The sequence below is a fragment of the Balaenoptera acutorostrata genome, chromosome 9 (assembly GCF_949987535.1).
Source record: "Balaenoptera acutorostrata chromosome 9, mBalAcu1.1, whole genome shotgun sequence".
Taxonomy (NCBI): Eukaryota; Metazoa; Chordata; class Mammalia; order Artiodactyla; family Balaenopteridae; genus Balaenoptera; species Balaenoptera acutorostrata.
Window position 1 is genome coordinate 12,524,901 of NC_080072.1, and position 15,415 is coordinate 12,540,315.

General features: G+C 44.0%; 2 protein-coding genes across 3 annotated transcripts; one reads left to right on the forward strand and one right to left on the reverse strand.

Moving 5' to 3' along the window:
- Window positions 1–135: 135 nt before the first annotated feature.
- Window positions 136–8,028, reverse strand: TMX2 (thioredoxin related transmembrane protein 2). 2 transcript variants are annotated; one of them, XM_007196467.2, is made up of 8 exons: window positions 7,786–8,028; window positions 3,277–3,337; window positions 2,918–3,031; window positions 2,574–2,650; window positions 2,234–2,340; window positions 1,990–2,055; window positions 1,779–1,908; window positions 136–1,013 (listed from the first exon to the last, which is right to left on the reverse strand). In XM_007196467.2, exons 1-8 carry the CDS (start codon window positions 7,972–7,974, stop codon window positions 867–869), a joined length of 891 nt encoding a protein of 296 aa, XP_007196529.1. In that variant the 5' UTR covers window positions 7,975–8,028; the 3' UTR covers window positions 136–866. The 2 variants fall into 2 exon arrangements, with proteins under 2 accessions (XP_007196529.1, XP_007196530.1); XM_007196468.3 differs by lacking the exon at window positions 2,918–3,031.
- Window positions 8,029–8,380: 352 nt separating this feature from the next.
- MED19 (mediator complex subunit 19) lies at window positions 8,381–15,306 on the forward strand. The gene is made up of 5 exons (XM_007196466.3): window positions 8,381–8,644; window positions 12,764–13,020; window positions 13,168–13,264; window positions 13,580–13,674; window positions 13,775–15,306. The coding sequence occupies exons 1-5, from the start codon at window positions 8,428–8,430 to the stop codon at window positions 13,841–13,843; spliced, it is 735 nt and encodes a 244-aa protein (XP_007196528.3). The 5' UTR covers window positions 8,381–8,427; the 3' UTR covers window positions 13,844–15,306.
- Window positions 15,307–15,415: the final 109 nt, after the last annotated feature.

A 15,415-nucleotide genomic window follows, 5' to 3' on the forward strand; every position in this document is an offset into this window, starting at 1 on the left:
AGCTCTCCGCAATCGTGGGGACCGATGTACAGCATTTGGTGAAACTGATCAGTATGCCCTTTGCAATTAAGATGAACAATTCCTCTGCAGTTGCCTCGCTTTTCTAATACGTGAATAACACACAAAGGGGCAATCAAAAGTAAATCCCAGTCTCTTTATTATGGAAAACCATCAACTGGGTGTGGGGAGGATGTAGGAGGGTGAGACCCTGCCCAGGGGCTTTCTCCTCCAGGGCCCACCACACAAAGGCAGTCTCAAACTTCTATTCCCCTTCCTCCCAATCTCCATAAAATAGGGAGATTATTCAATACTATCTTCAATGAGAAAACTCTGTGGTTAAAGATTTCTCCTTGGGACCAGTGACAGGCTTATACTTTTTAAATATAGGCCACAGACCAAGCCAAAATGGCTTAAAGCAGCAAGCGTCTTGAGGGAAAAATCTTAGCACTAACTCTGCATCTTGGCCTGTTATGTTAGGGTTTAATCTAATCTAAGCAGGCTGTGTAGATCCATTATGAGGAATAATGAAACCAGAGTGTGATGGAGATGTGTGGGCAGCACACAGCAGTCGACACACTGGCCGAAGGTTGGAAGGAAAGCATTTCCCCCTCCACCATATAAGATCTTTCCCTCCTTCCAGTGAAATAGCAGACCACAGCAGTAGAGGCCTTCCTGGAGGATACCTGTCATTTCCCTGGATGCCTCTTAAAAATCAGAAGCAATCTCCTGCCCCTCCTAGGCAGAGCCACACAGGGAAAACATAAAAAAAACGGCCAAGGCCTCAGGCAACGCTTGTGGCTACAGAAAGGGTAGGGCCTCAGAGGTGCCTGGGATTGACAGGAGAGGAAGTACTGAAGGCAGGGATCCTATTTGTCCTTCTTGCTCTCCTCATCTGGCACTGCAGTGGGCACTGGGGCCACAGGGTGCTCCTCGGGCATATTATCTCCAGCCTTTGATAGCTTCTTGGCCCGTTGATATAGCTCATTCAAGTTGAATTCTCGGATCACGTTCTCCTGCGCAAAAGAGGTGCACACATCAGGGTTCAGGTTGGAAGGGGGTGTTATGTCTGGGAAGTTAAGTACAGTTGACTCTTAAACAAAGGTGTGGGGTTAGGGGCGCCAACCCTTCTTGCAGTCAAATATCCACCTATAACTTATAGTCAGCCTTCCGTATCCACAGTTCCTCTGAATCCGTGGTTCCACACGTGCGGCGGATTCAACCAACCTCGTGGATCGTGTAGTGCTGTAGTTACTATTGAAAAATGTCCACATAAGCGGACCCCCACAGTTCTAACCCATTTGTTCAAGGGTCAATTGTATTTAGACACAGTCTAGGAAAGGAGGAAGCAAAGGACAGGAATCTACTCTAACCCAGCTGTCCTTTTTTGGGTACCTGGAAAAGTCAACTAATACTTACGTATTATGTGCCGGTTGCTGTGCCAAGAATTATGGTTACATTATTTAATGTAACCTGCAAAACAAAACCTGTGAGCCAAGTGCCACCGTCTCCAATGTACTGCCAAGGAAAAAGACTATAGGTACAAGAGCCATTGAGACTAAATCTTAACTAATAATTGTTGCCCAGTACTAGCATGTCTGGCACATGGTAGAAACAGTATAAATCTGCTAAGTGAATTCATGAGTGAGGTCTAATAACTAGTCCACACTCTCAAAGCTTATGGGCAAGTAGCAGAACTAGGAAATTAAACCCAGGTTGGGCTCTAAAACCTACCTACTGTTCCACACCCTCCTCCAAAACTTGCCCACTCTTTCATATACCTCAGAGAAAGTCCAAGAGACAGCTCGTCCTTTTTTGTCGATCTGTGGCCGCCGCATGACCTCCTTTCCACCTTGGAATAGGATCAGGGTAGGGAGCTGCTTGGTGAGGGGTGACATGCTCACTTTGTACCTACAGGGCCCAGAAGGTACTCTGTAAATGCATCTGTGTATATATCACTCTGAATGATCCCCTGCCCAGGCCCTTACATACCGTGTACTAACATCAGTGTAGCGTCCAACGTCCACCTTCCCAAAATTTAGCCCTGTACAGTTGTACCTGAGAAGAATATATTATTTAACATGGTGAAAGAAGATAGAATGAATCAATGAAGTAGAAGTACAGATATCTGGGGGTGGGGGTGGGAGTGCCTTTGGTTGCAATATGCAAAAATCAAGGCCAAAAACAATGAGAGGGAAGGTATAATTTCTGTCATCCCTCCCTTTGTCCTACTCACTTGAGGGAGAGATCAGCGTAGATAGGAGCAAATGACTGGCAGTCATTAGACCAATTGGCAAAGAACTCCACGATCCAAGTGACCCTCTTGTCCTGCTCCAGCTCTTCCTGTCACACACAGAACAAACAGTGAACCGGCTTACACAGGCTCCTGGAAAGATTCAGACCTTAGCACCTAATTCCTCATCCTGGCTTCCCTACACCTCTCCTCTAGATCCCACAGTGAACGAGTGCCCTTGACTTGCATTCTGAAGCACTGCTGTTCCTCCTAGTGAGGAGAGAGCACAACTACAAAATCACCCACAAGGGCCCCAAGAAACAGAGGGAGAAAGAGTACTCACATCAATGGTTTTATCATTGAAGTACTTGATGTACTCAGGGCCCATATACAATGGGGGTTTGCATGTCATCAGGAACACTAAACACAGAAAAAAGTTGTCACAGGAAACATATAAGGCCTTGGGCAGGGGATTTACTTTCAAAGCAACTCAAAGATTTCAAGCACCAAAGAGTGCATTTTGTGGACATACATAGACACATTCCCTTCCTCTTAAAATCTCTGTAGATTCTCATCATCTGAGGCTCACACATAATTAATTAGGTATGAGATATGGCAGAAGGGTATGGAGAACCTGGTTTGGGGATGGAATTTGGTTCCCACAACCAAGTCTTGCAGTCTCCTTACCTATGCAGAGTGTGAGATAAAGCAGGCCCATGCGAATATCCAGGCGGAAGAAAAGAATTGCATTGGCCACTTTACTAAACATGAAGATGTTGCCTATATGTTGCTCCACGGTGACTGAAACACAGAGATGTCACAGGTCAGGCTGGGCTGTATGCTTCTATGACCTATTATTTGCCCCTCTTCCTGGAGTACTTTGAAATGGGAGAGGGGGAAGAGGATAAAAGTCCAAGATCAAATTCAGCCTTGGCACGGAATGAGGGACAAGTTCACCAAATAACGCCCCTCTCATAACATGGATGAAAGCACCTCAGAGGTCACTAGTCCTAATCTTGAGAGACAGAGAAGCAGGCTACACTTACTGGATCTGCGGTTCTTCATCATTACAATGGCACTAAGGAACATCAGGATCTCTACTTCTCTCTGGAACAGAATCAGATTGACAGGAATGCCATGAACAGAAATGATTTGGGTGAGCACGGGAGCCAAGTATGTAATAAAAACCAACAGAGATCCAAACTGGGAATGGTAACAACAGAGAAATAACTGGAGTCAGCTAAGGTGTAGTGGGGAAAACACCAGTCAGAAGGTCTAGGTTCCAGCTCTATCCCTGCCACAAACTGGCTGGTGCCCTTCAGCAAAGCACTTAACCTCTGCGCTTTGGTTTCTTTGACCGAATATTTCAAAATGGTGTTGTGAGGATTAAATGAGTATGAAAGAGTTATGTGAAGTATATAGCATAAAACTGTAGATATTACAATCAACTCAATGTGACCCTGGTAAAATAAAACTTTTCCAGGTAAACTTTCTCAGTAATATTCCATTAATACAACATATGGTTATTCCATTTGTTTGTTTTCATGTAAGTTAAATCATTCCTCTCCACCTAATATTCATAGTGATAATCCATGCACCTTTAATATAATTTGAGAGCTGAAGGAGGCCTTTCAAAGCTCTCAAAGATCCTTTTCAGTACCCTTGGCTTACTGTTCTTTCTCACCTTCTAGAAGGTAAGCTCCGTGTGAATGAGTGAGACAGACACTAAACATGACATAATTTCAAAGAGTAAAGGCTGCAATGAATAACAAGGACTTTGTGAGAGAAAGTATAGGGGGAGGGTCTGAGGCTTTCCATACCTTTCTGTTTATAATACAGGGATCCAAATCTTTACTTCAGACAGAACCAATTAACTGCGATTTACAGCTAGCAATCAGGGACTTAGGTTTTTAGCCTCAATCTCCAACAAAAAGCAACTGACTGGATTTAGAAATGGACATGTGAAGTGGGGGGTAGGGAATGTGACAGACCTTACTAAATATTACATCCGAGTAGAAATTGGGAAGAGTTTTCAAGAATGAAGCTGGATTAGAATTGGCACTTATAATTATGGAAAGATGAATTTAAAAAGGGAAGTATGGCCAATCAGGAGACCAGAGATAGGACTAAAAGGAATATACTCTAAAGACAGAGAATGGGTCTGTGGTAAAGCCTGGCCATGTATACTCCAAACCTTATTTCCTTTTTCTCCTGGGCATACTGCAGGTAGACTCTCTCCTTGCATCTAGGGAGAACTGTGTGACTGGTACTTCTAAATGGAATGTGAATGGAAGTGATGTGCTACTTCTGTGCCCAGGTGGTTAAGAAAGGGTACGTATGCCCTTGCAGTCCACCTTTCTTTCTTCATCTGCTGGCTTGATGATGCTGGGATGAGCTTAAGGCCATCAGTTGAAGACAGCATGAGACAGGGTTCCAGAATAACTATATAAACCTGAGGCCCCTTGGTTGTTCACTTGTTTATTCATTGTTTTCAAACTTTTTATTAAGGACATTTTCAAACATACACAAAAGCAGAGAGGATACTGAGGGTAGCAAAATATGCTACCCCAAAATATGCCACTTTGACATAAGGATTATTTTGAGTCTAAAGGCAATTCAGAAGAAGTAGAATAAAGAAAGGCTCAGTGCCCTCTACCTATTTGTCAAAAGGTAGGACATAAATTCTCAAAGGTGTCCCTCCAACCTCTACCAAGAACAAAACTAATCAGGGGAGATAACTTTAGACCCTATCAGCCTGGAGACAGCACCAGGGGAATCTACATAACAAACTAGCCTTTATCTACCATTAGTTTACCTTTCCACAGTTTTCTGCTCTTGCAAGCCTAAAACTCCTTCCTTCATCCCGTCATTTCTCCACAAACTTAGTGTTCTTTGTTGAAGATGCCATATAAGCTGGAAGCCACCTCTTTGAGTTACTGATTTTTCCCTGGGTATCTCCCGTGTATACAAGTTATACATGCTAATAAACTTCTGTTTGTATTTTAATTGTCTTTAATCTGTCTTTTATTAGAGGGGTCTCAGGCAAGACCTCAGAAGGGTAAAGGGAAAATTCTTTTCTGACCCCTACAATACCTTAATAAACCCCTATTACTCAGCTTCAATAGTAATATTTTGCCAATATGGTTCAATTTCATCTATGCTACCCATTTCTTTTGCTGGAGAAACTTAAAACAAATTCCAACTATATCATTTCACCTGTAAATACTTCAGTATGTACTGCTTACGGATAAGAACTTTTTTTTTTTTTAATTTTTATTCATTTATTTATTTTTGGCTGCATTGGGTCTTCGTTGCTGCGCACACGCTTCCTCTAGTTGCAGCAAGTGGGGGCCACTCTTCGTTGCGGTGCGTGGGCTTCTCATTGCGGTGGCTTCTCTTGTTGTGGAGCACAGGCTCTAGGCGCGCGGGCTTCAGTAGTTGTGGCATGTGGGCTTCAGCGGTTGTGGCGTGTGGGCTCAGTAGTTGTGGTGCAAGGGCTTAGCTGCTCCGCGGCATGTGGGATCTTCCCGGACCAGGGATTGAACCCGTGTCCCCTGCATTGGCTCGTGGATTCTTAACCACTGCGCCACCAGGTGAGTCCCAAGAACTTCTTTTTTAAAACAAACCAAAATACCATTATCATACCTAACAAAATTAACAATAATTACTTATTGTTATCTAATACCTGGCCCTTATTCAAATTCAAAGAACAAAGTATTAGATTTTGTACAACTTTGTACAGTTGTTTGTTCAAGTCAGGAACAAGCAAGCAAGAACCGCAAATTGCATTTGGCCAATGTGTTTCTTTGGTCTTCTTTAATTTCTAAAGGATACCTGCTCTTCCTTTTTACCCCAGGCTATTTATCTGTTGAAGACCTTGAGTCATTTGCACTGTCAACCTTCTGACTTTCTTGGATTTGGCTGCTTGCATACTCGTGGTATGTGTTCTGATGATGATGATCCTCTATTTCCCATATTTCTTGTAAAATGGTAATGAAATCTAGAGATGTGAATACAATGAAATCCAAATCTTTTGCCAAAAATACACCATAGGAGGTACTAGGTACTCCCTACTGAATCACTTCAGAGGACATAGCAACCTTTCATCTGATGGCTTTAGATGATCATTGTCTAGATTTATTATTTCATTAGAGAATGCTACATGACTTTTAAATGCTATCACTCCTTCTGTAAGCTCAAATTTTTCTATATCAATTATTTGGTTACTCTGACAGTATGTAAAGGAAAAGCAAAATACTTGATTCTTTCTTTTTATTTAATAAAATAGAAATAAACTTTTATTCTGTTAAGCCACTGAAATTTTGACGTTTACCTGTTATTGCTAACATTATTTACCTTATATTCTAACTTCCAAATCACCAAGGTAAATCAGCAAAACACAGATTTTCCAGGAAAACAAACACTGGCTATAAACCCTACATAGTTTAAAAAGAAAAAACATAACAGAGTAATATGAAAATATAAAACCTCACAGTATTTTGCACATAATTAAGACAAGAGTATACAGAGAAATTAATTGTATAAAAGGTCCCTCCTTTTATTAAAATCTTTATTACTATCCACTTATATGTTTGAATCTCATTTTGGTTAAAGTGGTATAGATAAAAATAGGATCTTTTGAAGTAGCATGGCTACATTTGAGCTAACTAGTAACAATGGGAAAGGACAGAGGAAGTATGAAAAAGTAAACAAGGGATGGAGAATAAAAGTAAGGAAGTGGGTTCTGTTAAAGGTCAAGACTCATTTTGGGGCCTTGAAAAAAGGACAAAAACTCAGGTGATCCTCCTTTCTCAGAACACAGATGCGGCTATACAGCAGAGGTCAGAGAGGTTCAACTTATTTTTCTGAGTGGCCCCTCCACTCCAGCTCAGGGAATACTGCAAGAGGCTTGAGATAGATTTCTTTGCAATGTATTTTTTACAATTCCATTTCAATAGCCCTAACAATTTTATTCATTTTTACATCCCCAGGATGCAGCACAATGCCTAGCATTAACAGTCCTCACTCAGTAATTGTTAACTGAATTAAGCAATGGCTGACAGAGCGTGCTGGTACCATGGCCGAAGAGTGGTTTCAAGTCCTAGTCACTCACTAGTTGTGTGACCTTGGACAAGTCGCCTAACCACACCTAGATCAACTTCTTCATCAATAAAACGAGAATACTACTTGCCTTGTTTAACTCACTGGTTCCTCAAAAGGCTTTACATAATGAGCAGCACTGGAAAACAATGCACTTGCCTAGTTTGGGTAGGTCTGTTGCCGAGTATGAATTTTGAGATGGAAAGGAGCTTGGACTCAAAAGGCAGAAGACTTAGGCTGTTGTGCAGGCTAACCGGATGTTTTCCCATCCCAAACAAGAGGTTTAGGCTCGATGACGATCCAAGCCCTACACTCCTAATAGTCTGTTAAGTCCGCTAGAGGCTCGGAACCTCAGATGTTCTCAAAAAGGTAAACCTCGGGGCTCCCGGATGCAATCACAGGGGCAGGGGCAGGGACAGTCAAGGTCGCGGGGTCCTAAGGCGGGGGTCGCTCACCCAGTCAAAGTCACACGGGTTACCGTCTTCGCGTTGCGTAGGGAGACTGTGGCAGACAGGGGGCAGCTTCCTCACGAGTAGAAAGGCAGCAGAGAGCAGGGCTGACAGAAGGTAGTAAGGTCGGGCCAGCCATCGTGAAAGTCGCGGCACTGAATACACTAGAGCAATTAAAGGTGCCAGGACCGCCATCTTTCCGGCCCTAAGGGCGCCGACCGCTCTTCGGCGTCCGTAGGTCTGGTCCCGCCTCTCCCACCATTGAGGCTGCCATTGGGCCCAGTGTCGGATGCACCGCCTCTGGACCCGGAATTAGATCTCTGATTGGCCTCTACGGCAGGTTAAAAACTGAGAAAGGGATTTGATACTTTATTGGCTAACCTAGCTGTCGCTTTTTCTACGTGTCACATGATTGAATATACGACTGTGGCGAACGGAGGTATCGGAGGAGAATTTAATAAAGGTAGGTAATACTTCCGGAACGTTCTCAGAAGGCGCCGGAAGTAGCTACCGGAAGAGGGTAGGCAGGGCCCGAGGCAATCCAATGGTAAGAGGCTCCTGAAGGAAGGGGGCGGTAGCCCGGGAAAAGATTGACCAATGAAAATCATTAACGCCAGACACCGGGACAGCGCCGGGGCAGAGGGGACGATGGAGAATTTCACGGCACTGTTCGGGGCTCAGGCTGACCCACCGCCGCCCCCAACCGCCCTCGGCTTCGGAGCTGGAAAACCTCCACCCCCACCGCCTCCTCCTCCGGGTGGAGGGCCCGGCCCGGCCGCGCCCCCAACCGCGGCCTCGGCCCCTTCCGGCGCTGACAAGTCAGCGGCAGGTTGTGGCCCCTTCTACCTAATGCGGGAACTGCCAGGTGAGTACGAGGCCTGGCCAAAGCCAGCCAGTCAGATCATAGCGAGGAGGGGATGGGCGTGGCTCTCAGCCGGCTGGCGGAGGTTAGGGGTAAAGTAGGTAACGCGTGCGGGGATTCCGGAGCTGTATATCGGAGAGGACTCTGAGACTGAGGATTCACAAGCAAAGGGATTACATGAATTCTTGAGATGGATTGGGAATGAGAAGAGTAGATATCCGTGACCACCTTTCACGCTCTATCGTGCCCCTGTCCCTGACAGTGGTTTATGGTTCCCTAAAAATTATCCAGAGTTTGAGTTTGCAGCTTGAGAGTTCTGATTTAATATCCTTGCGAACTTAGTTTCAAATCTGCTTCAAACTTCCTGTTGGTTTGGAGCGTGTTGCCTTCCTTCCTTCTCTGGGCCTCGGCGTTTCCTCATCTGTTGGAAGTGATGAGAATTTTTTTAAATAACTTTATTTATTTAATTTATTTATTTTACTTATTTATTTTTGACTGCGTTGGGTCTTCGTTGCTGCACGCGGGCTTTCTCTAGTTGCGGCGAGCGAGGGCTACTCTTCATTGAGGTGCGCGGGCTTCTCACTGCGGTGGCTTCTCTTGTTGCGGAGCACAGGCTGTAGGCGCGCGGGCTTCAGTAGTTGTGGCACGCGGGCTCAGTAGTTGTAGCTCGCGGGCTTTAGAGATCAGGCTCAGTAGTTGTGGCGCATGGGCTTAGTTGCTCCGCGGCATGTGGGATCTTCCCAGACCAGGGATCGAACCCGTGTCCCCTGCATTGGTAGGCGGATTCTTAACCACTGCGCCACCAGGGAGGTCCTCAAGAGTCATTCTGGACGTGTTTTAAGTCTCCAGGATGCCTTTCAGTTCATCCCAAGTCCTACTGCTACATCAAGAGCTGAGGGAAATAATAATATTGTTACAGACTTTAAGGTTCACAGTGCAGTTATTTATATTATAGTATTTAATACTTAGATAGTTCCTTAAGATAGGCATTGTTATCTGCATTTTATAGTTGAAAAAACTGAAGCAAGGACTTACCTGCTGGTCCAGTGGTTAAGAATCCGCCTTCCAATGCAGGGGATGCAGGTTCAATCCCTGGTCGGGAAACTAAGATCCCGCATGCTGCAGGGCAACTAAGCCCATGCGCCGCAATTCCTGCGGCCCGCGCACCGCAACGAAGATCTCGCCTGCCGCAACTAAGACCCGACACAGCCAAATAAATAAATAAATAAATATTTTTTAAATCTTAAAAGAAAAACAGTGAAGCATAGCGAGGTTGACTTGACTTTAGTTAATTAGTGGTTGATATCTACCAGCAGTTTCTTTAACCTTAACCTGTTCTGATTGTACCTATTTACATCAATCACTTGATAGATATTGACTATCCGTTCTGGGCAAATACTGGGTGCGTAAAAAGGGAACATGTGATGAGAAGGGGAGAGAGATCAGTAAGCCTGGTCCTTGCTTTTTTTTTTTTTTTTTTTTGGCTGCGTTGGGTCTTCGTTTCTGTGCGAGGGCTTTCTCCAGTTGCCGCAAGCGGGGGCCACTCTTCATCGCGGCGCGCGGGCCTCTCACGATCGCGGCCTCTCTTGTTGCGGAGCACAGGCTCCAGACGCGCAGGCTCAGTAATTGTGTCTCACGGGCCTAGTTGCTCCGCGGCATGTGGGATCCTCGCAGACCAGGGCTCGAACCCGTGTCCCCTGCATTGGCAGGCAGATTCTCAACCACTGCGCCACCAGGGAAGCCCCCTGGTCCTTGCTTTTAAGCAGCTAATTGTACTTAAGAATGAAAAGTATGTCGTTTAAAGATAAAGTAGTGACTGTTATTTCTTGTCAGGATCAATGTCATTATTTTCTGGTCATGCCTCACATACAACTACTAAGAACTGCGTAATGGTTTTCAAAATGTGTTTCTTGTCGTTCAACATGACAGCAAGAATAAGTTGTCACTTTAGCTGGACTTTGAAGAATTAATACTGGTGAGGAAAATTAGGAAGAATTTTCCTATAATTAGGTCAGTTTTTCTAAAAGGAAACAATATGAGGGGTATTTTTTTCAGGAGATGATGGATACCCGTTTGGATGGATCAGAAATTTTACATAGGGGAGTAGCAGTTGGTCAGTCCCCGAAGCTAAGTTACAGTAAGATGTGTTTAACCGTGAGTGACAGTCAAAGGAATTTGAGCTTTTTCCTGAGGGAATAGGAAACCATTGAGATTTTTGAACTGAGCACTGCTTCTAAAGATATCTGGAGAATGTGGGTGCCACGTACTAGAATAAAGGAACCATGAGTGAGGTGGGGAAGATTTGGAGTTAAAAAAAATTAAATCTGCAGTGAATTAACTAAGACAGTGTTGGAAATGGAAGATTAGTTTTCAGGAGAGGAAACTGAAGAAGAGAGATTTATAAGTCATCTTCATAGAACTGATGGGCAAAACAAAGTTGGATGGACTCTTAAGTTAAAGAATTTACAAAAGAGCACAGAGTGCCTTTTCACCTGAGCCTTGAGAATAATCATCTGGAAGGAGAGCTGACAGAGAGGAAAAAAATCAGGATACTCTTAATGGCAGGAAGCAGTGCTGAGTTATGAGAAGTACCGGGGCACTGAGTCTCCTGCCATTACCGTGGACCACTCTTCTGAGATATTTGGCTTGAGAAGACAAAGGAAAAGAATAACGTAAGGCCTGAAGGTGGGGAGGAAAAATACATTGTTCATTTAATGTGTGCTGAGCACCAGTGGTACATGAATGAACAAGGCGTTTTCTCTGCCCTCAGTGGGCTCATAGCTCAGAACCTGAGTTTTATCAAGTGAATGATTATAAACAAGTCACTTTTGTCATTTGTACCCTGAGTGTTCATCATAACTATACATGAAATTGTAGGCTAGATATTTCTACCCTCGCCACTGGACCCTAGTTAAATTACTCATAAGTTTGTATCCTTTCAAAAAAGCCAGCCGTGAAATGTTTATACTAATGATGCCTTCCATTTATATAATACTTTATACTTTTCAATATGTTTTCATTTGAACCTTAAAAAAAATTGTGTAATTAAGGTAGCTTTTACCCCATTCCATAGATAAGCGGAAACTGAGGCATAGGGGACGGCTAGGATTAGAAGTCTAGTTGCCCAGCTTCTAATCAAACATTTCTTTCTTCTAGGCAAAGCTATCATATTTGGTATTATTAGGAAGACTAAAGATGGTGGTAACAAAAGTTATGCAGCAGTAGCTAGAAAAATCTCCCGTTTTTCTCTGTAAAGGTGATTAGTGTTTCTTGCTAGTTTAAAAAAAAAAAAAAGGAAGCAAGACACTCAAGCCACTGGGTCATATTTGACCCTAAGTTTGGCTGTAGCTGAGCTGTGAGGTTATATTATTCTGGTCATGGCCAAAAGTATAATTTCTCATTAGTACATTTATGAAACACAGAGCAGTGCACAGTGCTTAGCACAGAGTATAAGCATCATGTAAATTATTACTCTGGTTAGTCCGAGTGTATCCTTTATTGGGTTAAAGCAGTTTCCACTGCTGCCTTATTTGGATTTTTGCCTATTTTTTCTCCTTCTCATTCCAACCTACCATTCTATAGTATTATATTTTTAGTGTTTATTGTATGTTATTTACTTTTGCTATTTTTTTAAAAAACAAAGTTATTTATTTATTTATATTTGGCTGCGTTGGGTCTTTGTTGCTGCACGTGGGCTTTTCTCTAGTTATGGTGAGCAGGGCTACTCTTCGTTGCGGTGCGCGGGCTTCTAATTGCAGTGGCTTGTCGCGGAGCACGAGCTCTAGGCGCGTGGGCTTCAGTAGTTGTGGCGTGCAGGCTCAGTAGTTGTGGCGCATGGGCTTAGTTGCTCCGCAGCATGTGGGATCTTCCTGGACCAGGGATCGAACCCATGTCCCCCCCCTGCTCATTGGCAGGCGGATTCTTAACCACTGCGCCACCAGGGAAGCCCTACTTTTGCTATTTCTTACTTTAAAAATAACTTTTTTTTATTATTATTATTTTTTTGGTAATTCTCACTTAAAAGATTCATTTACTTTCCCTTCTGGGTCAATGACGTAAAAAAAAAAATTCTCTCCTCTTGGGACTAATTTTTCTTATTATTATTCTCCCTGTATTTTCTAGGCAGCACAGAGCTGACAGGCAGCACTAATCTGATCACACACTACAACCTGGAACATGCCTATAATAAATTCTGTGGGAAGAAAGTGAAGGAGAAGCTAAGTAACTTCCTGCCTGACCTGCCAGGGATGATTGATCTGCCTGGTTCCCATGACAACAGCAGCCTCCGCTCCCTCATTGAGAAGCCCCCTATTCTTGGTGGCTCTTTTAATCCTATCACAGGGACCATGCTGGCTGGCTTCCGCCTCCACACAGGCCCGGTGAGTCCCCTCATGGGGAGGCCTGAAAGGCACGGAGGTGGTTTTTCTGTCTACCTCTGTTCCTTCATAACTTACTGAGCAGAACAGATGATGGGAGCAGGGGATTTCCTCCCTCTACTCACCTGGACCTTCCTTTGGTTCCTTCAGTTGCCAGAGCAGTGTCGTCTGATGCATATTCAGCCTCCCAAGAAGAAGAATAAGCAGAAGCACAAACAGAGCCGTACCCAGGATCCGGTCCCCCCAGGTAAGAAGTGGTTCTCTTCAAAGCCAGAAAATCGGACGTTCTGAATCTGTTTTGACCTTCCTCAGTTAAAAACCCAGTCAAATTCCTTATGAGCCCTGGACTCCCAGATTCTCCTTAAAGAAGAAATTGACATAATGTGGGTCTCCTGGGCAAGTAGGAACTTGGGACAGGAGCTTAAGCAGTGCCTCCAAATCCTTTCTGGTCATTCGAAGAAAAGCGGTTGCCCTCGACTAGGGGTTTTCCTCTAGTCTTCAGACTTACGGCAGTGGAGAATTTTGAGCTCGACAGGTAATAGGCTCCTCATCTCTCCTACAGAAACACCATCTGATTCAGATCACAAGAAGAAGAAAAAGAAAAAAGAAGAGGATCCTGAACGGAAACGGAAGAAGAAAGAGAAGAAGAAAAAGAAGGTATGGGAGCGGCCGGTGTCTGCAGCCCGGTGAGTTTTCCCGTCTCACTCGTCCTGGGTGGAGTCTGGCTCTCTTACTCTTGCTCGCTTTTCTTCCCCAGAACCGACACAGCCCCGACCACCCAGGCGTGGGCAGCTCTCAGGCCAGCAGCAGCAGCAGCCTCCGCTAGCAGGACCAGGGGACTCTGCCAGGAGGACCTTTCTGCTGTACGGAACCCGCTGACAAAAGCTGCCTTCCAGGCTCTTGGTCACTGCCTTGGGAGCATCCCCTGCAGCTGGGACAGAAGCCAGCTCCTGCTGTGCTCAGTTAAGATGAACCCATTGGAAGAGAGAAGGGCTATGCTTTTGTAAGCCTCAGCCCAGTTTGCCTTCTCATGGACATCTCTTCCTCTCCCAGGAAGCTTTCATCTCTTTTGTGCCATTTGTCTGATTTAGGACTTTATCTGATTTTTTAGGATTTTTAATTTTCTTAAAATTGCATTTATCAAACTGGCTGAAGTGTGGCTGCCTGTTAAGAGGTAAGTGCCTTTCTAGGAGAGTCAGGGTTTAAGCCAAGGCATGCTAAGATCTGAGGGGATTTGGGTCTTGTATTACATTATCTCATCAGCAGGCAGGGAAACAACCAAAACGAGATAGGGGAACATGGTCCAAAGGCGAGGCAGAGCTTGCTGATACCTTTCCACAGCAGGCACATAACACTCTGCCTATAATGTTGAGAACCAGTAACCTGGATGATCTTCAGGCTCTGTCTCAAGGAGCGGATTCACTTAGGTCTCAGCTGTGTTCTGGGTCAATTCTGTGTTGAAACAGAGTAGCCAACGGAAAAAGCACCCACAGTCACCAACATAATTCAGCAAGGTTGCTTCTTGGTCAAGCCTATCATTTTTTGAAATAAACCTCTGGCAAGCAAAGGTAAATGCTTCTCTTTATAATAAGAACTTTTGACCTGCCTCATTCCTTAAGACAATGAAATTATTTGGCCGACGTGAAAACATTTCTAAGCTTCTAAGACAGCAAAAAAGAAAGATAGCCTAAACTAGCAAAATGTAAAATAAATCCCTTCAGTCTTTGCAGCAGGCCAGATAACCAGAAACATCCATGAGAAAACAAGCTAATGTAATCTGACTTTAAGCTCAGTTTGACACAGAACAGTTAAAATCTGTTGCAGTGAGCCAAGATTGTTCACCTAGATCAGCAGGTGGAAAACCACTCATTCGGCTCGTTTTAACTAGGATTTCAGAGCAAGAGTTTATATACTTAAGTTATGGACAGTGAAAATAAAGGGTTCTGGCCAGTTTTCTGAGATTTAGTATCTGAGGGTGCCTTTTTCAAATTAGGGCACAGCCTTTTGCTTTTGACAAACGGAAGAGACATATGAGACGTCAGACTGCCACCCATATATCCCTCTAGTCTGTTGCCTTTAACAGGCCTTCATACTGTGACCATCCACCGGCTCACCTTTGACTACATCCAAAATGAGCTTTATTTTCCAGAGACAAAATTCTGTATTAAGGAACAACTGTGGCAAAAGTCAAGAGCTCTCTAAGCTTTGAAATGACAAGTTTTGGTGGTTACAAAAGACCTTTTTCAGAAACATTTAAATCACAAATAAAAACAGGACCTCTTGTTTTAAGTGGTTATTTTCACTATCGTCCTGCTTAAAGATGGACCAGGACCAGAGACGCTTATGAGGTTTTCCTTGTAACTGACTTCCCATCAGAGATCATTCACCCTGCCTTAAC

What these genes read in the sequence shown, in the direction of transcription:
- MED19 (XM_007196466.3), top strand. Translation starts at nt 8,428, where the DNA reads ATGGAGAATTTCACGGCACTGTTCGGGGCTCAGGCTGACCCACCGCCG. An exon ending in CCTAATGCGGGAACTGCCAG is followed by an intron (nt 8,645 to 12,763) that starts GTGAGTACGAGG and finishes TGTATTTTCTAG; the next exon opens with GCAGCACAGAGCTGACAGGC. An exon ending in CCAGGATCCGGTCCCCCCAG is followed by an intron (nt 13,265 to 13,579) that starts GTAAGAAGTGGT and finishes TCTCTCCTACAG; the next exon opens with AAACACCATCTGATTCAGAT.
- TMX2 (XM_007196467.2), bottom strand. Translation starts at nt 7,974, where the DNA reads ATGGCGGTCCTGGCACCTTTAATTGCTCTAGTGTATTCAGTGCCGCGA. An exon ending in ACCCGTGTGACTTTGACTGG is followed by an intron (nt 3,338 to 7,785) that starts GTGAGCGACCCC and finishes ATTCTGTTCCAG; the next exon opens with AGAGAAGTAGAGATCCTGAT. An exon ending in TACGCTGATCTCTCCCTCAA is followed by an intron (nt 2,056 to 2,233) that starts GTGAGTAGGACA and finishes TATTCTTCTCAG; the next exon opens with GTACAACTGTACAGGGCTAA.